General features: G+C 40.2%; 1 protein-coding gene across 1 annotated transcript in view; it reads left to right on the top strand.

The window, feature by feature from the left end:
- The first annotated feature begins 263 nt into the window (after positions 1-263).
- Positions 264-27,989, top strand: part of SYNPO (synaptopodin) — a 131,527-nt gene continuing 103,801 nt past the window's right edge. Inside the window, exon 1 of the mRNA XM_070934389.1 lies at positions 264-306. Within this exon, the coding sequence (XP_070790490.1) occupies positions 264-306 (43 nt within the window). The remainder of the gene's footprint in view (positions 307-27,989) is intronic.

Here is a 27,989-nt window from a genome sequence, read left to right as displayed (position 1 = left end):
AAATTTCTGACAGTGAGAGCAATCAACCAATAGAACAGCTTGCCTTCAGAACCTGTGGGAGCTTCATCACTGAAAGTTTCAAGAAGAGACTGGACTGCCATCTGTCAAAAATGGTGTAGGGTCTGCTTGGTGTGGGATTAGACTAGATTTCCTACAAGCAGGGGTGGGGTTCAGCTGGTTCAGACTGGTTTGGGCGAACCGGATGCTAATCTAGTACACTGAACCAGTAGTTGCAAGGACTGGCTGGCCCTGCCCACTCCGCCATGCCCCTCCAAGGAGACTCCATGCGGCCCGTTTTGGATCCAGGTAAGTTCAGAGCCTGCGCCGAAGCTCTGGGAGGGCGAAAAACAGGCCTCCCGGAAGTTGCAGAAGTCTGGAAATGGGCCCATTTCTGGGAGTTTTCCAGAAGGAGTTTTCTAATCCTAACAGAACACTCTTACTGTCAGTAAAGTATACTCCAAATCCATGTTTCAAGATCCTCACTTGACACACCCATACCTGAAGCCCTTATAAACAGAGGAATGCTGACACCCCCTAAACTCCACTGACGATGTTACCTAGCCTGGTAATGAAATGTTTGGAAGCCAACCCACAAGCTCGGAGAATGAACCTTCATCCTCATTGTTTAATATTTACAGTTAACTCAGATACAGTTTTCATCTTGGCTTTGTACACTTTTTAATTATGGATCCATATTCTCAAAAGGTGGTTATTGTCCTCAGCTTGGGAAAAAAGTTCCCATCATGGTTTATACCCCTTTTCTTTAACTGTCATTCTTACCACCTTTATTATTTCTTTTGCTTCACACAAAATATTCTACTGAAAATTTGAAGAGGGTTTACATTAGCTACTCAACCTCCCAAACTGCAGAATTGGGAGACGGATGAACTCAAGCCAGTATTGAATTTGTGCATCAACCCTAGGCAGTAAAACTTAGGGAGTTCTACTCTTAGGGTCTTCTATTCTGTAGAAATTATTACTGAGTGGTAGTCATGGAATTGAAAAGGTGGATGGGTCAGTTTCATCAATTCTTGATGAAAGTTAATTTTTTTTTCTTTGTCTAGTGTGGCAGACTATTTTTTTTAAACAAAAGTTTAAAATTTGTCCTGTTTTGTAGGCACATTTCTCCCAATACAAGTATTTTTGTTTGCAGTTTTATCTACTGTACCTGATTTTTGGATATAATTTTCCTAACATATTTATTTATTTATTTATTTATTTATTATTTAAATTTGTATACCGCCCTTCTCCCGAAGAACTCAGGGCGGTGAACAGCCAAAATTAAAATACATACAATATAAAATTTAAAATAATTTAAAAGCAGAATTAAATCGAATTGGCTTCCCAAAAATTAAAACCCATTACCCTTAAAATAACCCATTAAAATTTTAAGCCAGCCCAGCTTGCTGGGATTAATCGTATTCCTGGGGGTAGCTCGTTCCAGAGGGCGGGTGCCTCCACAGAGAAGGCTCTCTCCCTGGGGGTTGTCAGTCGACATTGCTTGACTGACGGCACCCTAAGGAGGTCCTCTCTGTGGGACCAAGTTGGCCGGTGGGAGGTTATCGGTGGCAGAAGGTGGTCTCGTAAATAACCAGGCCCTAAGCCATGGAGCGCTTTAAAGGTGAGAACCAATACCTTGAAGCACACCAGAAGACCACCGGAAGCCAGTGCAGCTCGCGCAGGCAAGGTGTCACATGGGAGCGCCATGTCGCCCCCATAATTACCCGTGCAGCCGCATTCTGGACCAGATGGAGCTTCTGAGTGCTCCTCAAGGGGAGCCCCATGTAGAGAGCATTGCAGTAGTCCAGGTGAGAGGTGACAAGGGCATGAGTGACCGTGCATAGGGAGTCCTGATCCAGAAAGGGACGCAACTGGCGTATCAGACGAACCTGATAGAAAGCCCCCCTGGCCATGGCTGTTATATGCTCTTCTAAAGACAGCCGTGCATCCAGGAGGATGCCCAAGTTGCGAGCCCTCTCTGTGGGGGCCAATGACTCGCCCCCAATAGCCAGAGATGGCACCAGCTGCCTATATCGGGACGCCGGCATCCACAGCGACTCAGTCTTGGAAGGGTTGAGTCAAAGCCTGTTCCTCCCCATCCAGACCCGCATAGCCTCCAGGCACCGGGACATCACTTCAAGGGCATCGTTGGGGTGGTCTGGGGTGGAGATGTACAGCTGAGTATCATCAGAGTACAGATGGCATCACAACCCAAATCCACGGATGATCTCACCCAGCGGCTTCACATAAATGTTGAACAGGAGAGGCGAGAGGACCGACCCTTGCGGCACCCCACAAACAAGGTGCCTCGAGGTCGACCTCTGCCCCCCAGCCAACACGGACTGCAACCGGTCGGAGAGATAAGAGGAGAACCACTGTAGGACGGTGCCTCCCACTCCCAACCCCTCCAGCCGGCGCAGCATGATACCATGGTCGATGGTATCAAAAGCCGCTGAGAGATCTAATAGGACCAGGACAGAGGAACATCCCCTGTCCCGAGCCCTCCAGAGATCATCAACCAACGTGACCAATGCCGTTTCCGTGCTGTACCCAGGCCTGAAGCCGGACTGGAACGGATCCAGATAGACAGCTTCATCCAGGTACTGTGGGAGCTGTCGCGCAACCACACTCTCGACAACCTTCGCCACGAAGCGAAGATTGGAGACAGGACGGTAGTTTGCCAAAACAGCTGGATCCAGAGAGGGCTTCTTGAGGAGGGGCCTCACCACCGCCTGTTTCAAGGCGGGAGGTAAGACACCCTCACTCAGAGAAGCGTTAATAATCCTCTGGAGCCAGCCTCGTGTAACCTCCCGGGTAGCCAGCACCAGCCAGGAGGAACACGGGTCCAATAAACATGTGGTTGCATTCAATCTCCCCAGCATCCTGTCCACGTCCTCGGGAGTCACAGGATCGAATTCCTCCCAGATGACATTCTCAAGACCCGCCTCAGACACATCGCCTGAACCCACCCAGTCAGAGTCCAAGCCGTCCCGAATCTCAGCGATTTTATCGTGCAGATAATACGCAAAATCCTCAGCACGCCCTTGCAAGGGGTCTTCCCGTGCTCCCAGATGGAGGAGGGAGCAGGTCACCCTAAACAAGGCGGCTGGGCCTTGTTTAGAATATATTTCTAAAGTATGTTTCTGAGTATTTGTAATTTTGTAAACATTCACACATGCATTTATATATGCACTGATGAATTGCATTGCAAAAGTTGGAGAATTATTTTATATATATATATATAATTTATATTTACTGACAAAGAAATAAAGTGAGACTAGTATAGATCTATTTCAAGCTATTTAGCTCTCATCAGCTAGTCATACTCTTCTGGGATTTGAACCTGGGCTTGCTTGCATATTAGGCAGATGTATTAACCACTAAACCACAGGTTTTCCTCACTTTGTCAGCTTGTACCAGGGGAGATTAAATGGGTTTAGTATCGAAGCAACCTGGTCTACCCAAATATGGGAAGAAGCATACTGCTTCCTTTCACTTTTCAGCTCCAATCCAGGAGTCATCAGGCAGTCGCTTTCATGACAAACTATTTTGTATTAAATTTATATTTACAAAGAAAATATGTTTGGGTAGACCAGGTTGCTTCGATACTAAACCTATATATATATATATATCTTCTTAAGTTTGGAAGATTTTAAGCTAGGATTTTAACCAGGATTTTAAACATTTTAACTAACTTATTTAACATGACGCGGGAAAACACTTGAGATTTTAATTTTTTGCATGTATGTATATATATATATATGTAGGTCTTTGGTTATCCAGGTTTTCTCCTGCGTAAAATTGGAAGTGTCTTGGCGACGTTTCGACGAAGTCTCATTCGTCATCTTCAGGCTGGTGTTTTCGGCTTCGTGCTTCTAGGAGAATGTGTGATTTTTCCTATCATGGAAATAAATAAAAAAACCAACAAGGAAGGAGAATGTTGACACTAAGATGCTTAAGAGCCATGCAGAGCTATTTGCTGGGACTGATGTTTACAACGGTCTGAAAATCCCCTTCCTCCCTTGAAGTCTTAAATTACATTCTGGGCACCAGATGAAACTGTGCACATGGAGTGCACAATGCACATTCCACTATTATAAACTATTAAGTGGAAGATATCATGTTTTCCTCAGAGTTGACTATCCTAAAGCGATATTGCAAACTTTTCATACTTCAGATTTTTAGACATGAAGGTAGAAGTTCTGCCAGTGATAAATAGCTATTGCAATCAACCTAGACAGAGTAATGCTGGTCTCTTTCTCATAACTATCAAAGAAAAATGTGACCTTATTTATATTGCTCAAACATGTCCTGGCAACAACTTTTTCTGCTGGGTCCCCATGACACCGTATTTGTCTTCTCTCTAGACAATGAGACAAGCTTCAAGACTCCTTAAAGGTAAAGGTAAAGGTTCCCCCCACACGTGCGTGATAGTTGTTCCCGACTCTAGGGGGTGGTGCTCATCTCCATTTCTAAGCCAAAGAGCCAGCGGTGTCCAAAGACGTCTCCGTGGCCGGCATGACTAAATGCTGAAGGCGCACAGAATGCTGTTACCTTCCCACCAAAGGTGGTCCCTATTTTTCTACTTGCATTTTTTACATGCTTTCGAACTGCCAGGTTGGCAGAAGCTGGGACAAGTAATGGGATCTCACTCTGTTACGCGGCACTAGGGATTCGAATCGCTGAACTGCCGACCGTCTGATCGACAAGCTCGGCATCTTAGCCATTGAGCCACCGCATCCCTCAAGTCTCCTTATTGCGCCTAAATTCAAATGATACTTTCCCTGCTTCTTCTGAGTAAATTCAAAGGCATTCTTGAGATAGACAATATCTTTAAGTCTTTGTCATCCATGACTAAGAAGGAATATCAGGTGATCTAGAGGAAGATAGACAGATGACTACACTGGGTTAAATCAGAAGCAATGAAGGCAAGATAAGGCTTGGCAACAGGGACAGCAAAGTTTATGCCACTGCAACTTTTTGTCAATTTACAACTTTTTAATTCAACAATGAAGTAAAGCCTGAAGGCCTCTCCCTCTCTCTCTCTGAAGGCTCCATTAGCTGAGATTCTGAGATTTTTTTCTTACCCTATTAAAAAGAAATTGTATTCATTCATTTATCAGATGTATAAGATTATCCGACTTCATGAAGAGAGCGAGTAACAATGTACCAGAAATTAGGAGGGAAAACTAGTGCCTGATTGGGGCACAAAATGTGAAATAATGTTATATTGTCACTATCATTCTTGGCCAGGTGACAGTGGAATCACTGCAGTCTAAGAAAACAATAAGTAGGATTGTTTAGAAATTAGCTGATGCTTCTTTGATCATGAGGGATTGGAGTTATAGTCTAAAGGGACAGTTTTTATCCAGATAAATTAATTCACATGCTGACTTCACCCTCTTGAGTTTCTGGTAGGTGGATATGCAAGTCTTTTACTGTTTTTGTTGCTTCAGCAATAATTGATTCTGACTAGGGCTTCCCAGAGTCCTAGTTTAAAGGCCTGAAGTTGGCTCATGGTTCCAGTTCTTTGACTTTGACCTGCCTAATGGGATTCATTGAAAGTTTAAAGAGCAATTAAAAATAATGTATTTTTCTATAGGGTTATGTAATGTATGGGAAGGAAAGAAAAAAAATTATCTCCTTTCTCTCTTCTTCTCACACCACACCCTTCAGCATCTCTCTCTTCCCATTCCACCTGCCATTTCCTTGCGTTGAAGTGAGCCATATGTTCCTTGCATAAGAAGCTATTGTTGCTCCCAGGACGGCTTATTGAAACCACGTGTTGAAATGGGCACTGGGCCTGGAGTCATGCGTGCTCATTAACTCCGAAAGGCCTTGCAGCAAAGGAGAGAACAATTTCTCCTTCACTTTGCTTGGAAAAAGCACAGCTTATGGAGAAGGTCCATCAGCAAAACTAAGCTGTCCCAGAGTCAGGAAGCCCTAATTCTGTCAAGTGATGCATCATATTCTCAATGGTTTTGCTTTTCTAGATCTGATCTAAATATAGTCACGGTGTTCCACTAGTCCAACATAAGACCATGACTTTGGTTCCATCTAATCATTAACTTCAGTGGTGGGATTCAAAATTTTTTTACTACCGGTTCTGTGGGTGTGGCTTGGTGGGTGTGGCAGAGGAAGGATACTGTAAAATCTCCATTCCCACCCCACTCCAAGGGAAGGTTACTGCAAAATCCCCATTTCCTCCCGCTCAGCTGGGACTCGGGAGGCAGAGAATAGATGGGGGCAGGGCCAGTCCGAGGTGGTATTTACCCGGTTCTCCGAACTACTCAAAATTTCCACTACCGGTTCTTCAGAACTGGTCAGAATCTGCTGAATTCCACCTCTGATTGACTTTCAACCTTGCAAGGTAATCCAGACAAGAAATATACACAGAAGTACTAGCTTTATTGTAAGGTTACAGCAGTCTGAAATTACATCTCTCTCACCACACCCAAGAAATTAGGTTCTTTCTGAGACACCTCCCATTCCTTCTGCAGACTGCTACCTCGTGTTTCACCATTGTTTAGTCTGCAGCCCTTCCTCCTGTCCCCCAAAGTCATTCCCACATACAATTACACAAACATAGAGAGAAGAAATTGGGGAATACCCCACTTTTGCCACTCTGAATGTGAATGGCATTGGATATCCTTAAAATGTAATAGAGAATATTAAGATTTGGAGGGAGGTATTTGCGGGAGCACCGAGAGGGTTTTTTTTTTGCAATTTGTGTGTGTTTCTGTGTGCCTGTGTGTGTAGTTTGTTTTTTGCTCTCTTTTTTTTTGTTGTTTTTTGTTCATGTAAATATCATCTTTGGAGTTGGATATGAGATGGGCAACAAATACATTTCATAAATTAAAATAAATAAAATATAAATTCTTCACCGCTATAGTCTCTGATTACCTGCATCCAGCTCATTGCTACTATTTTCTGAGGGGAAGATGTGAAAGGACAGGGAAAGAAAACAAAGACTTTTGAACTCCATACATATCACAAAAATAATATTTTCAGAAAAGTTTTACAATCAATCACGTTGCGGGTGATCAGCAGAAAAAGGGCAAGAGACCGTTGGCTGGGCACTATAGAGGATGACACCAGGTTGATCACAGTAGATCTGAAGGAGGCAATGCAAGAGAGAGGGGAATGGAGAGTGCTGATCCATAGAGTGGCCAAGGGTCGGACACAACTGAATGGCTGATGACGATGCCAATGCTGGAGTGCATTTTAAATAGCTGACAGAGGAATGCTAAAATACGTATTTTTTCTTTCTTTCCTAGAAAAGAGTTAAAATCATTAAAACAGTAAAAGTTGTTGTGGCCCGTCAGTGGCCTGTGCAGTTAGTAGCTGATTCCGACAGCGAGGAGGCTGGTGTGGTGCTGGAAGGCGGAGTCAACCTTGAGCCTGGTGAGATCAGAACTGCCAAATTGATGGCAGCCGGTACTCAGCAGAAATAGCCTGCAGTACTTCACTCTAACCACTGTGCCACCACAGCTCTTATGTTGGTATATGCATATTTATTTATTTATTTATTTATTTATTTATTTATTTATTATTTATTTATTTATTTACTTATTTATTTATTTATTTATTTATTTATTTATTTATATTTTTGATATGTTTATCGTAGTGTATATTGGAGGTATTGACCCTTTGAGAGCTGTATGCAACAAAATTTCATTTTAATGTATGCCGATTAGTGTACATTCAAAGTGATAATAAAGTTATTCTAAGTCTACGTCTTCTAAGGTCTTCTAGTCCAAACCCCTGCACAACCAACCAACCAAGTAGCAGAGTTGGAAGGGACCTTGGAGGTCATCTGGTCCAACCCCCTGCTCACGCAGGAGACCTGTACTAGGGATTCGAACCGCCGAACTGCCGACCTTTCTGATCAACAAGCTCAGCGTCCTAGTCACTGAGCCACCTAGCCAGTCCTTATACCACTTGTCTTTTAGACCACCTTATATCCAGGAATATGAATCCTGGGAACAACCTGAAACAATTGCAAAAAAACCTAAACTCGCATACACACCACAGGCAAATGGTTCAACATATTCCAGGTTGAGGTATTTTGTCCCAGATGACTCGGTCATCATTTGAGAGCATTCCTCAGTCTCAGACAATGTCTCACACAGCCTGCCTTTTAAGGGCATTCTTTATATAATTGCAGACAGGTAGACCTTAGGCTGGATTAAGAGGTTTGAGGGGTAGCTGACAGCAAAAGTGGCTTTTCCTTCCCTCCCTTTTTCCTGTCACATGGCAACTTTCACATGGCAAAGAAAGGAAAGTCTGAACTCAAGCAGCCCTGAACTCTGGAGAAGCTCTGATCTGTCAATGAGGCTTGCAGCTGTCTTCTAATTCTGTAATGGGAAATAAAGTGACCTGTACTCTGTGTTATTTTAAGACTGGGCTCCATTGTACATGCTGCAACAGGTTTGCGATGAGAAGCAGCCCAGAAAGAAGCAGATGACACATAAGAAAGGCAGGAATGAGCATAGATTTCGTCCTCTGCCCTTCTTGCTACCTGATCATTTGAGGGTCATTGGTGGGAGAGGTTATCCACTGAGCTGCCTGGCATTTTCATGACACCAGGAATATATTACATTCATGTGAAGACATCAATGTTCTGTAGAGGTGGGAAAAAAAATGCAAAACCTGGCTGTAAAAACAAATTAAAAATGTAACATAGGCCTTTTTCTTAACTGGGTTTTCAGGGCTGTGAACTTGGATGGTAGGTTTGAAAAATGATCTCTCATCTACTGACTCACCATCTCTCGTTGTACTAGTGGGAGCTCCCCACCACCACCAAAGCTTAATTATAATATAAGCAAACATGGAATGACTCAACATCATGGCCCTAAAAGACCTAGGTGTAAGGTCTCAAATATATTTCTGGCTAGATATAGGCCAGATCTGGTGCTTTCCAAGGTTGGGAAACCCCCAGAAAGGAGTGGGTTATCAGGAACTCAAGAGCTAGAGAATTGAATCAACCATTTTCAATGCAACTGATATTTAATTTTTTTTATTTAAAATATAGTAGCACATCAAATTCTGGGTGGCTATAGTGAATCTGTCTCTGTTAACAGTAATGAAGGGTCTGTCTTACAGTGCTCTGAGTTTTCTCATAAAGGGGATTTTACCTGTTTTTATTATAAGGTCCTGTCCTGGTGTGGAACATTCTATAGTCCTAGTCAGAGGTGGGTTTCAGCAGGTTCTGACCAATTCTGGAGAACCGGTAGCGGAAATTTTGAGTAGTTCGGAGAACTGGTAGTAAAAATTCTGACTGGCCCCACCCCCATCTATTCTCTGCCTCCCGAGTCCCAGATGATCAGGAGGAAATGGGAATTTTGCAGTAACTTTCCCCTGGATTGGGGTGGAATGGAGATTTTACACTATCCTTCCCCTGACCCGCCCAACAAGCCACTCCCAGCAATCCATGCCACGCCCACCAAGCCATACCCATAGAACCAGTAGTAAAAAACTTTGAAACCTACCACTGGTCCTAGTGCCTTTCAGAATGTGCTAATATTATGAGAATAATCCTACTACTGCCCATAAATCCTTCTTGTCCATTGTAAATTAAAATTAAGGACATTTCTGATTCACTGTTTAGGAAATAAATGAAGGGCTACTAATGAGAAATTGATTCAGCCCAGTGCCTTTATACTTTTTGCTTTGTGAGTCATGATTGAAAGTAACCATTTTATTCTCTCCAGTTACTGAGTGAGCATCTCTACTTATGTTATGCCTTTATGCAGCCTTTATGCATGCATTCATTTGGAAACTCAATTCCAATCAAGTCCACAACTTTGGTCAGTTTACAGTACATCATAAAAATATACTGTAAAACAGCAGCCCCGAACCTTTTGGGCACCAGGGACTGGTTCCATGGAGAGAGGTTTTTCCATGGACCGGAGGGGGTGTGGTTTCACATGCTGCCTACATCCAGCTGATGGGGCTTCACTTGTTTGCACAGCCTGGGTTTTGGCATGCTGGTGCTAGTCTACAGACTGGGGATAGGGGACCCCTGCTATAAAACATTGTGACACCATAAAATAAACCCACAAAAGCCTGCTTCACAATCTAAAGCCCAACAAAATAAAATAGTTTGGGAGGTGTTGCAAAAGAAAATGTTCCATAGCATTGGGCAACTATAGAGAGAAGACTTTTCTGATCTAGATGTCCTGCAATTCTTGTGGGGCTGGAACCTTAATCTTCAGTTCTAACTTGTCTCTGTTTTATATATGGGCCTTAATATCTGGACATGTCTGGAGCAGCAAAGTTGGTTACTAAAGACTCACCAGTGATTGCCACAACATAAATGATAGCCTATGATTAGCACTAAATTAGGTCTTGCTTCCTTTTTATCATATTCAAAGCAGGGGTGAAATCCAGCAGATTCTGACAGGTTCTGGAGAACCAGTAGCGGAAATTTTGAGCAGTTCGGAGAACTGGTAGTGGAAATTTTGAGCAGTTTGGAGAACTGGCAAATACCACTCTGGCTGGCCCCAGAGTGGGGTGGGAATGGAGATTTTGCAGTATCCTTCCCCTGCCATGCCCACCAAGCCACGCCCACCAAGCCACACCACGCCCACCAAGCCACGCCCACAGAACCGGTAGTAAAAAAAATTGGATTTCACCACTGATTCAAAGTGGATATAACAGGAGCTTCTGGGTATCAACAATATCCCAATGTAACCAGATCGTGACTGACTGTGTGGTTTCATTACTTTGGGAACTTGGCCTGGGATATCACTATGAAGTCACTGCAGTTTTATTTTTGAAAGGTAACAATAGTGAATGGTGGCAAGAAGGTAGGGGACAGGTGCTAACAAGGGAAACATGGAATGAGTTTGCAATCGTCCCCCTCCCCTAATAGTAATTTACCCACTGAAAATTAGAACCCACATAAATTCAGTGCCATGTGATCGAGAAGTTTTCCATGACTACCACTCGCCCAGTTTTTCTTGGCACTCTTGCATTGCTTGCTTGCTTCCAGATGGGGAATACAGCTTACTATGAAATATAGAGCACAAAGTAAGGCTATGGTCTGAATTCTAACTCCATCTGTAATAACAGTAGGAGTCTAGACACACACACACACCCCAAGACACTGCTGCCCAAGCACTCCAGCAGGGTAGCTGGCAGGAATTGCTACATACATCACCTGGCTCAGCAATTTGAGCCAAGCAGGGCATCTCTGAAAGAAAAAGTCCTACTTTTGAAGGGAAAGAAAGTATAGGAATCAAATGGAGAGAGGTTGTCCTTAATTCTCTTGATAATAAACCAAATTAAATAATAATAATAATAATAATAAAACATCTACATTATAAGCAATATTAGACCAACACAAAAACAGAAGTTAACCAGATACTTATTTCATTGGTATAATTATTTTTAGATCAATAATAAAAGTGCTCTGTTTAAAAACAAAGTGTTATTAGCAAATAACGTTATTTTTCTTGCTATTCTAGACATTCTTAAATAAATAATATTCTTTTTCTTGCTGTTCTAGAGTTGGATAACTTTTTTAGTCAAGAATCATATTTCATATTTCTTTAGAAGTCATCTGGGGGGGGGCATTAAAAGGATAGAGTAGTTTAAGAGCCACAGTGGAGCAGTGATTAGAGTGCAGTACTGCAGGCTACTTCTGCTAACTGCCGGCTGCCTGCAATTTGGCAGTTCAAATCTCACCAGGCTCAAGGTTGACTCAGCCTTCCATCCTTCCGAGGTCGGTAAAATGAAGACCCAGATTATTGGGGGCAATATGCTGACTGTGTAAACCGCTTAGAGAGGGCTGTAAAGCACTGTGAAGTATATAAGCGGTGTATAAGTCTAAGTGCTATTGCTATTAAGTAATGGATGGGACTGGAGAGAGAGGGAGGGAGAGAGAGAGATTAACATATGGTCCTATAAATAATAGGCAAGTCTAATTACAAATTCGCTTGGGCCAATAACTCAGGTTGTTATTCAAGACAGGCTCTTTGGTACATGCCTAAATTGAAAGTATTCTTTTCTAAGCAAGATTCTGACAGTCTCATTAGCCAGATTTGTTGGGATGAATGGGTTGGAGTTACAGGAATTCTAGCAAATGGACTATTGAACTGAACTGAACTATACACACACACATACTATATATGTGTGTATGTGTGCGTGCATCCGTGTGTGTGTGCGTGTGTGTGTGTGTATACACACTGTGTGTGTATATATACATATATGTGTGTGTGTATATATACTGTACTAGTATGACATTTCTATTTGTTGACAGTGTGTCTACTCGTATAGTAGAAGATGGATCTTTCCTGAATTTTTTACCAAAACCCAATGATAATCACTTGATTGCTGCTGATTTGTAATAATGCAGCAAACACTACACAACAGCACATAGCTTATTAAACCAAGAAGAATATCTGAAAAACTTCTCATTGCATGATTCAATCACCTCTAGCCAAATGAAAACAATTTAGCCAAAAAGAAATAATCGGATTTCTGGACTAGAGCCCTCAGCATTTTTAATGCAAGCCACAGGCATGAAAATCTGTTTGAGTATCTAAAACATTGGCATTAGAGAGATGATCTAACCGCTATTTAATTTCTTCTTTAATTTCAGCAGGTGTTTGGATGATTTCCTAAGAGAATTACCTCCCCCCTTCCACCAATGTTTTTCTTTTTCACCTACATACTGTAGTTTTTGCATGTCGTTTCCCCCCCCCCAATGATTACCTCAATACAAATGGAAAACGATTGTTCCAAAACAACTTGTATGTTATTTTCTATGGATATTTTGTTCCCCATGTAATACAATATCACAAACATCAACCTTAATTTTATTTAAACAGTGCATGTAGTTTTGGACGGGAATGAGTTTTCTCTTTCAAAGACACCCCAGAAAACCATAAATATTCATGTCAAAACTTCCATAAGAATGTAAATGGCTTTAATTTTTGCTTTCACAGCTGCCCTGTTCATCTACCATGATGGAGGTAAGAGTCACAATCTTTGTTCTGTCACAGTCAGGAATTTATGGGAACTGGAAGGTATGCAACTTTTTCATGAGACCTCCCATATTCTCACAGAGCCAGTGGCATAGCAACCATGTGCAAGTCAATCTGGTTAGTATTGCTAAACTCAAAAAGAACTGTTTACATATGTTTTGGATTCTTCCTGAATATGAGGAGATTCTAATAGTGTTTTCCATATAAACAGTATGACAAGCACAGACATGAGTTGCATCCCTCCCTCCTACCCATCCGGTTGGACAACATTTAATGCAGTGTAGATTCTTCCTGACCAGTACATTTTTATACTGTTGTTTAAAGCAGAATAATGTTGGACCAGAATCTGTTGGCAGAATCCTAATCCTGGTGGTGTTAATGATGATGATGCATTGGAACAGGTTTTTGGCATTTAGTAGGAACTTCTAAGACTGCCTTGGAGTGCTAGGAATTTCTGTCCTTTATCTGAGATGTTTTAAATACAAATTCTTCAGCTGAACTAAAGATATATAAGTTGGAAAGAAAACTCAAACATATGCTGTACAGTAGTAACAAGAATATTATATATTTGAAGAATGAAGTGCCTCAGGTACTTAAGTGACTTGGATCTTGTTTGAATGTGGCTTGAATTCTAAAGGTTTTTCTTGTTTTGGTTGTTGCTGCTGCTGTTGTTGTTACCACATGTTCTTTTAGAACTTTAGACCCCAGAGTATAGACCCTATTATTCCATTTGTAATGGAGCTTTATGGTTTTGGCTGAAGCCATTTGTGGAGCATTACATTATGAAACATCTGATGTTAAAAACCAGGCTGCTGCGTGCCGCTGAAAAGTATCATTGAACCTGACACTCACAACTAGCTCAGCAGGTAAATATGATCTTACAGCGTGTTCCAAATTGACTTGCAAGTTTCCAGAGTCTTGTCAAGCCTGAAGTATTCTGTAGTGTTTTTCAGCACAGTCAGCTCGTTGTACTTGGAGATTTTAAATTATACTGTGGAATTGGTTTCATTTATGGAAGATGAAGAAGGCTCAGATTTCAAGACTTAGAAGTGATCTTTCAGTGAACCTGAGACTTGAAGGCATTTCTGAATTACAGAAGATGGCTTTTTTTTTCTACTCAAATTTGTCTTTGCAAATAGACAAATTGGATACATGGCGGAACAGAAATGATTCACTAGGAATCCAAGCCTAAATCTTATATATGAAAACACCCAATCAGATCACAAGCAAGGTAGCCGTTCACCTAATCAGTACAGTCAACTATAAAAGGCAGTGGGTCCCCAAGACTTCAAAAATGGCCTTGGATTTCTGCCTGCTTGAAATCTTGTTGATATCTGAATATAACTGCCAAGGCCATGCGAGCAGATTTCTACTTCCTCCACTCTGTGCATGCATAGCCTTGTCAAGTGACCATTGGCTCATCTAATCTTGTGTACCTTATGATTCTTGACGAATGTATCTTCTCTTTTTATGACCAAAGACAAATTCCTTGTGTATCCAATCACACTTGGCCAAAAAAGAATTCTATCTATCTTAGCAACTTTAAGATATACGGAACTCCAGGTCCTATGATTCTCAAATTCAATATTGAGAAGAATTAATTGACTCAGTATGCCTGCAGTGATTGACAGCAGCTCTTCAGCATCTCAGGCAGAATTTCTTTTCACCTCTGGCATGAAATGCCAACTTTTGAATCAAGGATCCCTTAGCAGAAGTGGTCTGTGCTCTCAAGAAGAGAATTCTAAGAAAATAGAATCCTAAGGGGAAAAAGTTCTCTCAATCTGTACTGGATATTTTTCTAAATTCCTAACCAAACCAATTCAAAATTAACTAGCTGTTTTATTTGTTATTTCACAATAAACTTTAAGGGACTAGAAGAAATAAACAAATAGTATCGGGAAAAATAATTACTGGTCTCAGTAGACAACTGAGTAATCTAATGGATGCCATTTATTTCCATCTAAGTAAACTCTGCACACAAGGAAATCTTACATAGTTCAATAAATGAATATCTTTCTCATAACTTACATATTTTATATATCTCGTTAGTTTTTGAACCACTCGTCTCCTTGAACATATCACTGATTAAGCATTATCCAAATCTCAGTCTATGTTATTTTTAGTTTGATAGTATTACTAAGTATATTTTTGTTCTCTGCTTTTTAAATACCAAATGTACCTTATCACGCTCTTTTGTGTTTTTGTAGATTTGCTTTGGTTTCTTCCATATATCAACCTTTTGAACTCAAAAACGATCTGTACGTTTTATATTTTTCAATTAGTTGAGAAAATTTCCACTATCCATGTTATTTATTCCCATTTGTAAACCTATGACATATGATTATAGTGATGTTGGGGGGGGTATTTATTTTATTTTATTTTATTTTATTTTATTTTATTTTATTTTATTTTATTTTATTTGGTCACAGATTCAATTATTCAAGTATACTTCTATGGCCATTTTGAGGCCTGAATAAAATGGTTAATGGTAATCTTATTCTTAAATATTTCACCATTAACAATTGAGCTGCTGATTTGCTGTCCAACACAGGAGTATTTTTATAAGCCCAAAGAGAAAGAAATAAAACTGTTTAATCCAATGTAGATGTTCTTATTAGTCTTTCAAACAGCTTGTATTATTCTTTCTCTTCCATGTTACTGAGCATACAATGTTCAGCATCTAATTTTTAATCTTTAACCAATTGCCTAGATTGATCTGAAGAAAACTGAGACCCATAATTAGTATTAAGTATTTCTTGAAAAGGAAAAGCAAACTGGAGTTTGCCAATGGGGGGGGGGGGGCAGGGAAATTTAGTGAAAAGTCCCAAACAATTTGTGTATTTGGCTGACCTGAGAAACAGAAAAGGAAACAAGAAGTCCAGCAAACATTCCATCTACTGAAAGAATCTTAAGAAACAAAAGTGAAGCTAAACAGAGAATAATCTGCAATTGTGACCTTCAGTGCTTGAAATATGTTTGAATTCCTGCCTGAAGACCATCTGGTATATGTCTGCAGCCAATGCAAACTTGTACTGGACCTTGAAGTAAAGTCTATAGATTGGAGCAGTGAATGACCACACTTCCGCTATGAGAAATTTATGATAACAAAGTCAACATGCGTTACAACCAAAACTGACAGAGGAAGCCTTTCTCCATAAGGAAAAAGAATCAAACAAAGTAGCAAACTGGTGGACAAGCATGATGACCAATATTAAGATACATAGAAAGTATTCTATATCAGGGGTCACCAACCTTTCGGCTCTCAGGGACCACTAAATTCATAATTTTAAATCCTGTGGACCACTAATATGAATTTTTAAAAAAGATAAATAGTATTTAGTGCAATATAAAAAAATGCAAATAATTTTTCTGTGGACCACTAAAATTTTCTCGTGGATGGTTGGTGACCACTGTTCTATATCACTGTAACATATAAACTACTTCAGGTTTTGAGAAAAGAAACAGGCTCTGAGCTTTTGGGTAGAGATGTGGGGAGGGAAAAGAGACACTGCAGAGTAGGAACCAGGTTGAAGAGCTGAGGGGTTGGAATTGTGCCTTGCAAGATGCGATAGTTGGTGACTCATTCCATGAGGAATGGAAACCATTGTGCGCCAACTGGACACATAAGCTTTCTGAAGTGTGCTTTCTGCTAAGAGCAAGGATCAAGGATGTAATAAATCAAATTCCAAAAATTCACTGACAGTTATCCTTTCCTATTAATCCCTGTGAGGAGAAATGATACTGCATAAAGTAAATACAACCATATCGTGATTGGCTTCAAATATCTAGGAAGAAAGCTCAAGAATTTGGCAGTTTAGGTGGTCTTCTTATCCATCCTTTCTGTCTTTGGGAGAAGAAGAGAAAGGGAAAGAAGAGCATTGCAAATGAATGGAACGTAATGGTGTCAACAAGAGAGATTTGGATTTGGGCATTGTGATTTGTATATCTGGATGATGGTCTGAGCCCCAAAATAAGTAGTAGCAATAGCAATAGCACTTAGACTTATATATCGCTTCACAGTGCTTTTACAGCCCTCTCTAAGCGGTTTACAGAGTCAGCATATTGCCCCCAACAACCTGGGTCCTCATTCTGCCCAACTCGGAAGGATGGAAGGCTGAGTCAGCCTTGAGCCTGGTGAGATTTGAACTGCAGCTAGCAGTCAATTGAGGTAGCCTGCAGTACTGCACTCTAACCACTGCGCCACCTCGGCTCTAGTAACATAGTTGTTATAATGAGGCCTGTGCAGGAAGACAAGTATAACAATAGGTGTAATGGAAACCTATAAAATGATTCCTATTATAGATATAAAAACTGAAGGATACAGAAACAATAGTGTATGCTAAATATTTCCTGATCTTGTCGGAAATCCAACTTGACAATATTAGAATCTAATGTTGAACTAAGAGGAGAGAACATATTAAAGCAATATTATTGGAGGCATCTACTTTTCCTTTCCCAACTAAGGGAATGGTGAGGATGATGCTTTCTACAAAGAAACAAATCTTTCCAAAAGGTATGTGATAATGGACCCTAATTTCCCCAATATCTATTGAAGGATAAATTCTGGCAAGTATGGTTCCACCAGTATATTTTAAAGTTGCATTACTGACAATGGCTTCCTTCAGCAAATAGGAGAAAGCACAAGATGATCAGTTAGAGTTCGGGATGATTTGGTGAAATAAATGAAAATAATGGGAATATTGGGAGAAAATAAGAAATGCTGGAGTTGTTTAAACTACGGCTGATGGTAGTCACAAATGGATTTTAATAAACTCGGAACAATGCTGAGTATAATTCCACAGCAGGAGAAATTAGTCAGAAGAGTTTCTTACAAAGGTGATAGTAAAAGCACAGATGCAAATAATTCCAATAAAACAAGCAAAGGAGGTGTTGAATATAGAAGAAAACAAAGTAGCTTTATAAAAAAATATGAAGATCTAGAAACGAAAAAGAATGTAGAAAGAGGGAAAGATTAATGAAATAAGAACAAATACATGTAGTGAATATCAGAAAAGTTAATGCTCAGAAAAATTTGGTAAAGAATGCTAAGGGCTTTTTTAGATGTGTTCCATAAAAGGAAGAGAAAAGAAAGAGGAGGGCAAATGTTAAATCTATTTTCAAAAAGGGGGAAAGTCAAATCCAGGGAATTTCAGAATAATCAGTCTGGCATCAATACCTGGAAAGTTTCCAGAACAGTTTATAAAGCAATCTACAGTATCTGTAAGTGCCTTGAAAATAATGTCCTGATAGCCAAAGTCAGCATAGATTTGTCAAGAACAAATCTTGCTAGACTAATCTTATCTCATTATTTGATTGGATAACTTCCTTTGCAGCTTGTAAGAATGCCGTAATATATTTTGATATTAGCAAAACTTTCGACAAAACACCCCATTACGTTCTGATTAACAAGTGTTTAAAGTAGGCTGGATGGCATAGCAATTAAGGGGCTCCATAACAGGCTCAAAATTCATACTCTAAAGGTTCTTACTCACATTCCATTAACCTGAGGGCAATATGTCCCAGTAAAAATTGTATGCAGATATGGCTGCATGAGATTCCTAACCTATAGCTGAGGTGGTTTAAAATCATTTTTAACAATTCCAGTTTTATAATAGTGCTTCCCTTCTCTCTGCAACAGTTATTTCTGCCATGGGCACAATCCAGAAATGTCCTAGATGACCTGGATGATTATGGATCCCTAAGCTCCTACTTGCTACTGTTGGCTGCTAAACTCACCCTCCCCCCTTCTTTTGCTTGGCACTGCCCTATAAAGCCATTCTTGCTTGGGCTGTTGGAGAACCTTGACCCTGAGTTTTAAAACATAGAATAACATAGTTTGGAAGGGAGCTTGGAGGTCTTCTGGTCCAAGCCCCTGCTCGAGCAGGAGACCCTAGACTGTTTCAGGCAAGTGGCTGTCCAGTCTCTTCTTAAAAACCTCCAGTGATGGAGCACCTACAATTTCTGAAGGCAAGCCATCCCACTGATTAATTGTTCTCGCTAATTTGCATGTAATGTCTGACCAGTGCTTTCTGAACTGCTTGTCAACTCTCAGGCAAGTCCTGTTACACATTCAGGCCATCTTTTTCTTTGGATCTTCAGGGCTGCCACACTTAGTGCTGTGGGAAACTGGGTGGGGGGATTGCATAGAACACTGGAGATATTTAGCCATAATAACTTTCTCTGAGAGTCAAGGACATTCAGCCCTGCACCTGGAGAGGTGTGACTGGGAGGCATCTCCAGTTGGGATGGTGCAATGATTGAGCCATGTGATGGACATGTGGGTGCAGGGGAAGAAACTTGGACTTTCCTTTGGTTGGGGAAAACCTGGAAATTTTCTGATTTGGGTTTCCCCAGATGTGCCAATATGACATCTCTAATAAAATGGAACTTTGAGGAACTTCAAGCCTTGGAGTCTTCTTTCGTTGGGGGTGTTACTTGGAACCCTGACACATGGGTTTAACATTCTTTGATGGGTGAACTCGATCTCTCTTTTAACATTGATTTTTTTTAAAAAAAATACTTAGAGAAGCAGTGGACCTATGGTATTTGAAAACCAGGATTAGCACTTTATTGAGAGAACACTAATCCTGTGCTAGATCCGTTTAACCTGAGAAAGATAACCAAGTTCTGTCTCATTCATTCTATCCTCAGTGAGGGAATTACAGTTTATGCAGTTTAGGAGCTTAACATGAGTGAATTTTTTTATCGTTTTCTTTGTTTGATACTTTTGGAAATGGAAATGTTCCAAGGGTTCATGTGAGAGACCCTGAGAGTGGGAATCAGGGGTGGGTTTCACTTACCTTTGCTTCCGGTTTGGTCATGCGCTTGCTTCACTCGTGCACGCGCCCCATCTACACATGCACAGAAGCTTCTGCACATGCACAGATCGTATTTGATGACATCCGGGTGGGTGGGCAGAGCCTCCTGCCGCCGATGCTACAGGTTCGCCTGAATTGGGGCGAAACGGTAGCAACCCACCACTGGTGGGAATCTAAGTTGGGCAAGAATTCATGAGGAAGGTTTTATAATGATAACAGAAAGAAAATTTCCCAAAATGCACTTGCCTAGATAGGCAAAGCTAACATCTAACTACATAGCATTCAGAGGAAACTCCGAAAGCATGTGCTCCATGTATGGGAATTTGGAAAGTAAAACAGAAGGAAATAACCTTAAATTAGTAATCTCTTGGACAAAGAGCAAACAAAGTGATGGACCAAGAGCAAATCCTTAGGTTTATTATCCATATGGTACTGCCTCTTTGTAGTCAATAAACCATGAAGAGTAAGAACCATTGGATTTGGACCTTCAATAAGTTGAATAAATGCCATATTGCCTATTTTTACATCATTTTAACTAATCCAGGGGCTTTTGCTGCCTTTCACTTCACTCCCCACTGGATCTGCATCTTCTCAAACAAGTTATAATACAAATATTCTGCTTTATTGGCAGCCAAGTTATTTTTAGACACAAATTTTGTCTAAATTCCTTTTACTGAATTTCAAAAGGAGAAAGAGCAACACTATGACAATTAACATTCAATAATACTGTAAGCCTGAAGGGAGAGAATCCTTTAAAGCAGGGGTGTCAAACTGGCGGCCCGTGGGCCGGATGCGTCATATGCAGGTCACGCCCACCCCAGCTCCGTGAAGGGAAAAAATGTTGCAATATGTCACATGATAGCAACGTGATGCAACAAGTTTGACACCCATGTTTTAAAGTGTATATAAATTTGGCTATTAAAATGGCTTTCATAATGAAAGCACATAAGATGATACACATAAGTGCAATTGGCCGCTTCATTTCGCTATTACATTGGTGACGACTGCCTCTCCTTTGCAGACCTCCCACATGGATTCTGTAGTCCAAGAGAAATGATATTGGCGACATGGAAAAAGGATCCATATTGGCTTAGGAGGCCTGAGACAATGAAGCTCTTCCACATTAAGATCTCAAGAGAGGCCTGATAAAGATTCAGTGGTGTTGCCAACATTTGCTGGCTAGTCTGACTATAGCACGTTCCAAGAAGAAGAAAAAGAGGGTAAAGTGGTGGGAGTGAGAAAAAGAGATGGCTGCGCTGTGGTGAATATTTTAATTTAGAACTCTCACAGAATATGCCTGAAACTAAAGGCACAAAAGTGGCCAGGAAACAGAATGATTAATTTTTCCTATCTCAAGCCAAAAGTCAAATCGCCTTTCTTGGTTTTGCTTGAGAGAACATAGCCCAGCTTGTTCCAGGGACAGAAAGCTGGACAGATGTCTTCTTTGAAGTTCTTCTATCTTACTCCTTAGAACAGTAAAATCGATGGTATGTCTGTAAATGGAGAGGGAAACATTTTTTGAATGTTCTGGAATGTAGACAGTTGTTCATACACATGCATGCATGCTTCTACAGAGCTTAGAGTGGTAATTGATGGCAATGTTGCTTAAGCACAGCATTGGAAGATTCACAGCTAGTCATAAGAGGTCTGGAAAGATTCCAGCGTCCAGATGTTCAGTTTTTCAAAGCATCAGCAGAGGGAGAAGGGTTGGGAGAAAGAGTTAGTTAAACCAGCCTGTTCACAGCTGTCTAGGTCTGCAGAAAGTTATTTCCAGAAATGGAAGGATGAAGGAGCAGCTGTAGTTCATCATACAGAAAATGCTTACATCTGAATTGAGATACTTTGGATAACACAGATCCATGGGAAAAAGATAGGAATCTTTTGACTCTTGAATTTCCAGGAATAGTATGATCTAAATTCAGGATCAGGGCTAGTAGGGCCCATCAGATAGATGACTAAAGCCCAACGTTTGGGTAAAATATGACAGGACTAAGTAAAACATTTCCCCTTTTAAGCTTTATTTGATAGAGTGATGAATTAGCCCTTTTAAGCTCCAGACCTTGCCCCAAGTTTCTCCTCTGGAATATTTCCCATACTAATCAAAGTTAATTCCCCAAAGCAACAATGTGCTTGGGTGGTAAAGTGTAAAGATGCTTTCACTGTGAATATCTGCCATATAATATAAGTGCTGAACAGATGATTGCTTTTATTCCACAGCTCCAGTGAAAATTATGCCACGTGGGCCCTGAATTGACCCACTGTGTGTAGACTTGATTTTTTCTCCTTTATCTGTCATCAGTTTCCCTGTGCAGGCAAGTTTCACCAAAATCACTTAGGGGTAGTAGAATACTTCATAGCTTTTAGAAACGGATTGCATTGTCATCAGCTCTTTAGAATAGCAGTATAAATCAGATGGTGGTTCACTCGTTCACCCACTAGCTGGGTTTTGATCCACCATTTCCCAAGCTTTTTTGTTGCCTTTTAACCCACTGAGGAGTGTATTTCAGTGTATTTGAACTAAAGTTTGCAAAAATTCCCCTGGGCCATGCTAGCTGGAAATTCTTGAATTCTTGAAAAATTGAACTTTTAGCATATCTGGAACGTACCCAATAGAAAAGGCCAGTCTTCCTCTTGTACTGTAAAAGTAAGGAGGATTTAGAAGTGGCTCAGACAGATGCCTTCCTAATTCACTAAGCTCTAAGAAGGACGAGGTGGTCCAGCTCAATTAGACTTGCAAGGAGTTATTATTATAGCCAATTTCAATAAATATACTAATAAACTGTGGAGTTGATTTCCTGGTCTACTTAGTGGGACTGACATACCTGCATAGGTATTTGTGCAAATGTGTGAAGTTAGTTGTCCATGAATGCCTGTTAATTTACATGTATAATACTTTCTTTTGGAGCATGTTATTTCTCTGGCATGTTCAGTAAAGGCCACTAAATTCAATTCATCCTGTTTGTTTATTTCTTGGATCTCTTCAATGGGAAAAAGATAAAAGAGGCCCAGTTCTCTCACAGAATGATAATTGAAGTCAGTGATGTGAATTCCCAGCATCATGAGCACATCAACTCACTAGCATATAGGCCACATTATGGTGTATGTATATACCTCCCTTCCAGATATTCGTTTCTCCACACCAGGCAGGAAGACCTCCATGAACTGAATTGCTCAGAGCAAGCCAGAATAAATATAACTTGCTAAATGACCAGACTTAAACAATTCTAACAATCTGTACTGATCATCCCAACCATGGAAAGAGTTCCAAGCAGCTGGGGAACATATGAACTATTGTTCCCTTCAAAAATCTAACTGGTGTGCCTTTCCCAGAGGTCCACAGGAGGTGCTCCTCTACGTCCCCATGTTAGAAGAAAGCTCAGAGAGCTTTAAAGCTGTTCTTGGAAGTGATGCTTTGAATTGGGGGGAAGTGGACAGTGGTGTTTGGAAACAGATGCTTACCTTTATTTATCAATCACTTTTTTCCATTCCCAAACAACAGTTATCATTTTAGGATTACAAAGGAGTATTTTGCAAAGACCTGAGAAAACAGAGGAGAGATGATTTGGTATAGGGAAGGAGCAGGGTCAAAGTTTAACCACTTTTCCTTGCTGATTGCATGCACCTAATATATAAAATGTTGGAAGAGCATCTTCAATGTGTGGGTGGGTATGAAAAAAGCAAAGCTGGTGTCATCTTCACTTTTTGGACATTCTCTCTACCTATAGATACCCCACCTTTTTGCTTCAAACTCACTATTACTAATTGCTATATTTGAAACACTGAGAAAAATTCTCCGATCTGACCTGATATCTGCAACATTTTCCATATGAGATATGTGTCTTGAAAAGATTATTTGGGGAAGATGCTTCCCTTCCCATTTTCCTTTCTGACAACTGTGGTGGTGGTAATGCTGTTTTTGGTACATAGCATAGTTTCTCCATCCCCTCCCCCCTTCCATTGGTAGAGCCTTTTCTGGGGATGATCCCATTTTAACGGACTAGAGACCTAAATATGATTCAAAGTGAAACCCTTCAGAATGAGACCTACCAACAATGAGGAAGGAGCAGTGGTGAAAAATGGTTGTTGCTGAACCAGTTGTTTGTGTGGGTGTGGGATAGGGGATGTTTGGCAACAGAAGGCTTTAGAGATTAGAAGTTTCACCTTGCAGTCCTACCAATTTTCTTGAATCTGAAAAGAAACAAGGTGGTTTCCACATTGCTTTAATTCCTCGTATTCATTCTTGATGATGACTGAGGCAGAAAACAACAGTTCTGCCCAATGCCAAACTTCATAGCTGGCTGAGTTCCATATTTCACAGAATTTAACACCTCTCTAGTTCAGCTTTGTGTGGGGCAGAATGCAGGAAATTATGAATTTTGTTAAATATAAGTTGTAGCATTTTTAAAGGCTTCTGACAGATGGTCACATTAACAAAACTGGGACAAATCAATGAGTAATCTTTAACTAAAGAACTCTAAGGTAGCCGGGCTTTTCAGCTAGAATTTAAAGCAAAGTAGGCTGGCATAAAATGAGCCCTGAATTAAAAGGAAAAGATGGAGCACTATTTTCATTTTTATTAAAGCAGGATATCAAAATTGAGGATTTGTGCAAAAGTTAATAACAGACTCATGGCTACATTTTGTATTTTCTGATTTGGAAAAAAGCTTGTTGTAGTATTAACTTCTTTCCTCAGTGAGCACAGTTTCAATGAAAATATGAAATTCATTAAAAGATAAGAGTATAAAAATCTGTTTCTAGGTACTCTGAATCTATTCAGACATATCTGCCACTGAATATGGAATCTGTTGAATGAATGAGGATTTCAACCAGGATTAACTCAACATTTGACCTACATGAATTGCAGATGTCTGTCTCTAAAACTTTCCAAAAGTTGTTATGGGATGATTATTACTCCATAACCTGTACTCTGATATGGCAAAATAAATGATACAAGTCCACAACATGTAAATTAAACTGTGTAGTGGGAAATTCAGTCTGGAAACTTGCCACCCTCCGGTTCTCAGATCTGACAAACTCTGTATTACTAAATAACAATTTGGAAGTTCATTTGTTTGATTTATAGAGAAGTTGTGCTCCTCTGTCTCGCTCAACATTTGGCTTTCTACAATGAACAGGAAACGGGGGGATATATTTTTGGTATACTTAAGTATTTCTGTAAACAGACTGAACTACTTGCTGTCTGGCCCAGTCTGAGCTCAGTAGCAAACAGCAACAGAATATTTCCCCTGAGCACGCTCCCCTCAATGGCTTTTCTGATCAGGTTTCTCTTTTCCAAGTATTTACAAATGCACCCTGACTCAACCAGTGTTTGTTTTCATCCTGCATCCTGCATGGGAATTGCCAATGGGCTATTTTGATATGCTATATGTGGATGTTCAGTTCACTCTTCAGGAAATCTTTCTTCTATAAGAGCCGTGGTGGTGCAGTGGTTAGAATGCAGTAAGACTCACCCCAGGAGTTCAATTCTGAATGGCTCAAGGTTGACTCAGCCTTCCATTCCTCCGAGGTCAGCAAAATGAGGACCCAGGTTGTTGGGGGTCAATATGCTGACTCTGTAAACCGCTAAGAGAGGGCTGTGAAGCGGCATACACATCTAAGTGCTATTGCTATTGCTATATATGCCTGCTTCTTTTCAGTGTTAGTCAATAGCAACAAAACCATAGAAGGAGACTGGTAGCACTTTTTCTGACTAACGCATTTAATAACAAATTCTGATTCTGAGTTTTTTCAGAGTCCATTAATAAGAAAACCACAGAAGTGGACAAGAGTATATTCCACTCTTCTTTTGGCTAACAGTCAAGTTCACAATATTCATAAACTAAAAAAAAAAGATTTTTTTTTTGGAAATTCAATTATTTAGCATATTTAAATACTTTGTTTCAATTTGCAGAAATTGATCTGAACTGATTACAGATTACAGAGTGGGAAGGGACCTTGTAGGTCATCTAGTCCAACCAACTGAAGATTTCCACGTAGACATATATTGTCAGATTCATGCTATGTATAATTTATGGCAATTACTTTCCAGTTCCTCAAGAGGACAGGGAGCTTTTCTAGCCTAGGAAGAAATTTGAGACTACATGCATGAAAAAAGCATGTTCTTTGTATTTCATCTTCTTTAACCCAGTGCACAATATATTTTGTACAGATCTGAAACCCAGTAATAGAGAGGACCTACTCTTCGCTTACCATCGAGGAGTGAAAATTCCACAATTTGGAATCCGTTCCAAATTGTTTAGGTAGCCACATCCATTCAACAATCGTGTAATAATCTCTATCTGATCTCTGGATTTAGAAGGTTCACAGCTTCCCCAAAACCTGTGCTGCTTCCAATTTTCATTGTTTATAAATTACATGCAAGCATTTTTTTCACATGCCTTAATATTCAGGGCTACTTTTGTGATCCTGCAGCATAAGATCTATCCATTATAAAGCCAAAGCCAATTCTTTGTTCTTTTTCAAATCCCTCTGTGCAAAGCACTGCTCTTGCCATACATACAATACAAAGATGAAGCTGCTGACCACAGTTAGATAACTGTGCATCATGCTTATCTTGCTGACCAGAGCCATTCTCTCGCCAGCTCTCCCCTCACTTCTCTCTGAATCCTTTGTTGTTATTTGCACAATCTAATAATGGACGGTTAGTCTTTTTTTTTCCCCGTAGTGAAAAACTCTGGACTATTTCTTATATTGGGTTTTTTTCCCTCTGTTTTTAAATCGTGCACAATTCATCAAGAATGCATCTAGCTTATTTGCAGCTTCCAAAAGCTTAATAAGCCATGCCTCTAGCGTATTATTAAATATCATGACTTTAGAATGTTGAAAGAAATATTGTGAATAATATGCATGAGTGACTTGCAGAAATGAAGTTAACTTACATATTTGATTAATTATGAAATCCCAGATCCAAGGGGGAAAAAATTGAGAAGAGCAATCTTCAGAACTTAGATCCAGAGTATTTCCAGATGAGGCTTTTATTGGTCAATTGTTCCACCTGCTTTATTCATATAGTTTTAGGGGTAAAGGTCAGATATTATTGTCTTCTAGCAAAACCCTTCAGAACTTTTCTACTTTAACATCTTCTCTTAGGTAGGGATTAATCTATAGTTTTATATATATAGTAATCTACAGTTATATAGAGATAGCTAATTCTTTAGTTCTCAAAGTTCAGAAATATCCTTTGATTGGCAGAGAAGGCCTCAGAGTCCGATTTCTATTAACATTCTTAAAGATTTTTTTGTTATTTGATTTTATTTCATGGGAGCATACATATTCGCAAGCAAATAAGTCATATATCTCATGCAAATAGGTCCATCGTGTGATTTCTTAGCATGAACGCAGCCATCATAGCATAGCAAATTGTGTGAATCCAATCATGGATTTCTTATTTAGGCAGATGTGGTTAAGCAAATGATGTTTCAGCATGGTATGAGATCAAATTATGATTTCAGTTGTGAACTATTCAGGGCTTTCTCATCTTCAGTAACACGGGATTATTGCACTATGTCCAGATTGCATAAATCGGAGCTCCCTTATCTGGGCTGTAAAAAAAAAATCCAGTATTCTGTTAGATGGTGGGAAACATTTAGCACTCTCTGTATCTTTGCCACTGAGTGGAAGGTAAAGAGCACTCAATGTACATCTGCTCAATGCAGTGCTACATATTTACTTACATGGGCCCAAATGGTGAAGCACCAGAGCTGAACAATGAACCAGAAACAGCAGGAGACAGCCAGGGGATAGGTAAGAAACATCATTCCTTGTCCCACAAGTAGAGCCAAGTGCATAAGCAGCTACATGCCTGTTCATTATTTCTTACTGCAACCTGCATAGAGTGTAGAGATACTTATTTGCATATACTTGTCCTATCAGTGCAGATAAGTAATGATTGTCTATGGCCTACTATAAACGATGGACCAGTTTTCCAGCATTAAAAGGGAGCTGTTAGAAGGGAAGATGTGATATTTGGGGGCTGGACCGAGCTCTTTCCTTATAGTAAGTACTGCAGTGTGCTAGTAAGGCTATTTGCTAGGCAACCAAAGGAAACTCTTTGGATGCTATGGAAACAGTTGTGTATTCCTGAGAGTACAACCCTCCTGAGATTTTATGGTGGTGCAAAATACTCTAAACACATTTTTATGCATCCCTGATGTGACTT

This window comes from Pituophis catenifer, unplaced genomic scaffold, assembly GCF_029215685.1.
Source record: "Pituophis catenifer annectens isolate HBS135680 unplaced genomic scaffold, rPitCat1.0.hap2 SCAF_2, whole genome shotgun sequence".
Taxonomy (NCBI): Eukaryota; Metazoa; Chordata; class Lepidosauria; order Squamata; family Colubridae; genus Pituophis; species Pituophis catenifer.
Note: the sequence above shows the minus strand (reverse complement) of the source record. Positions and strands in the feature narration are given on the sequence as shown.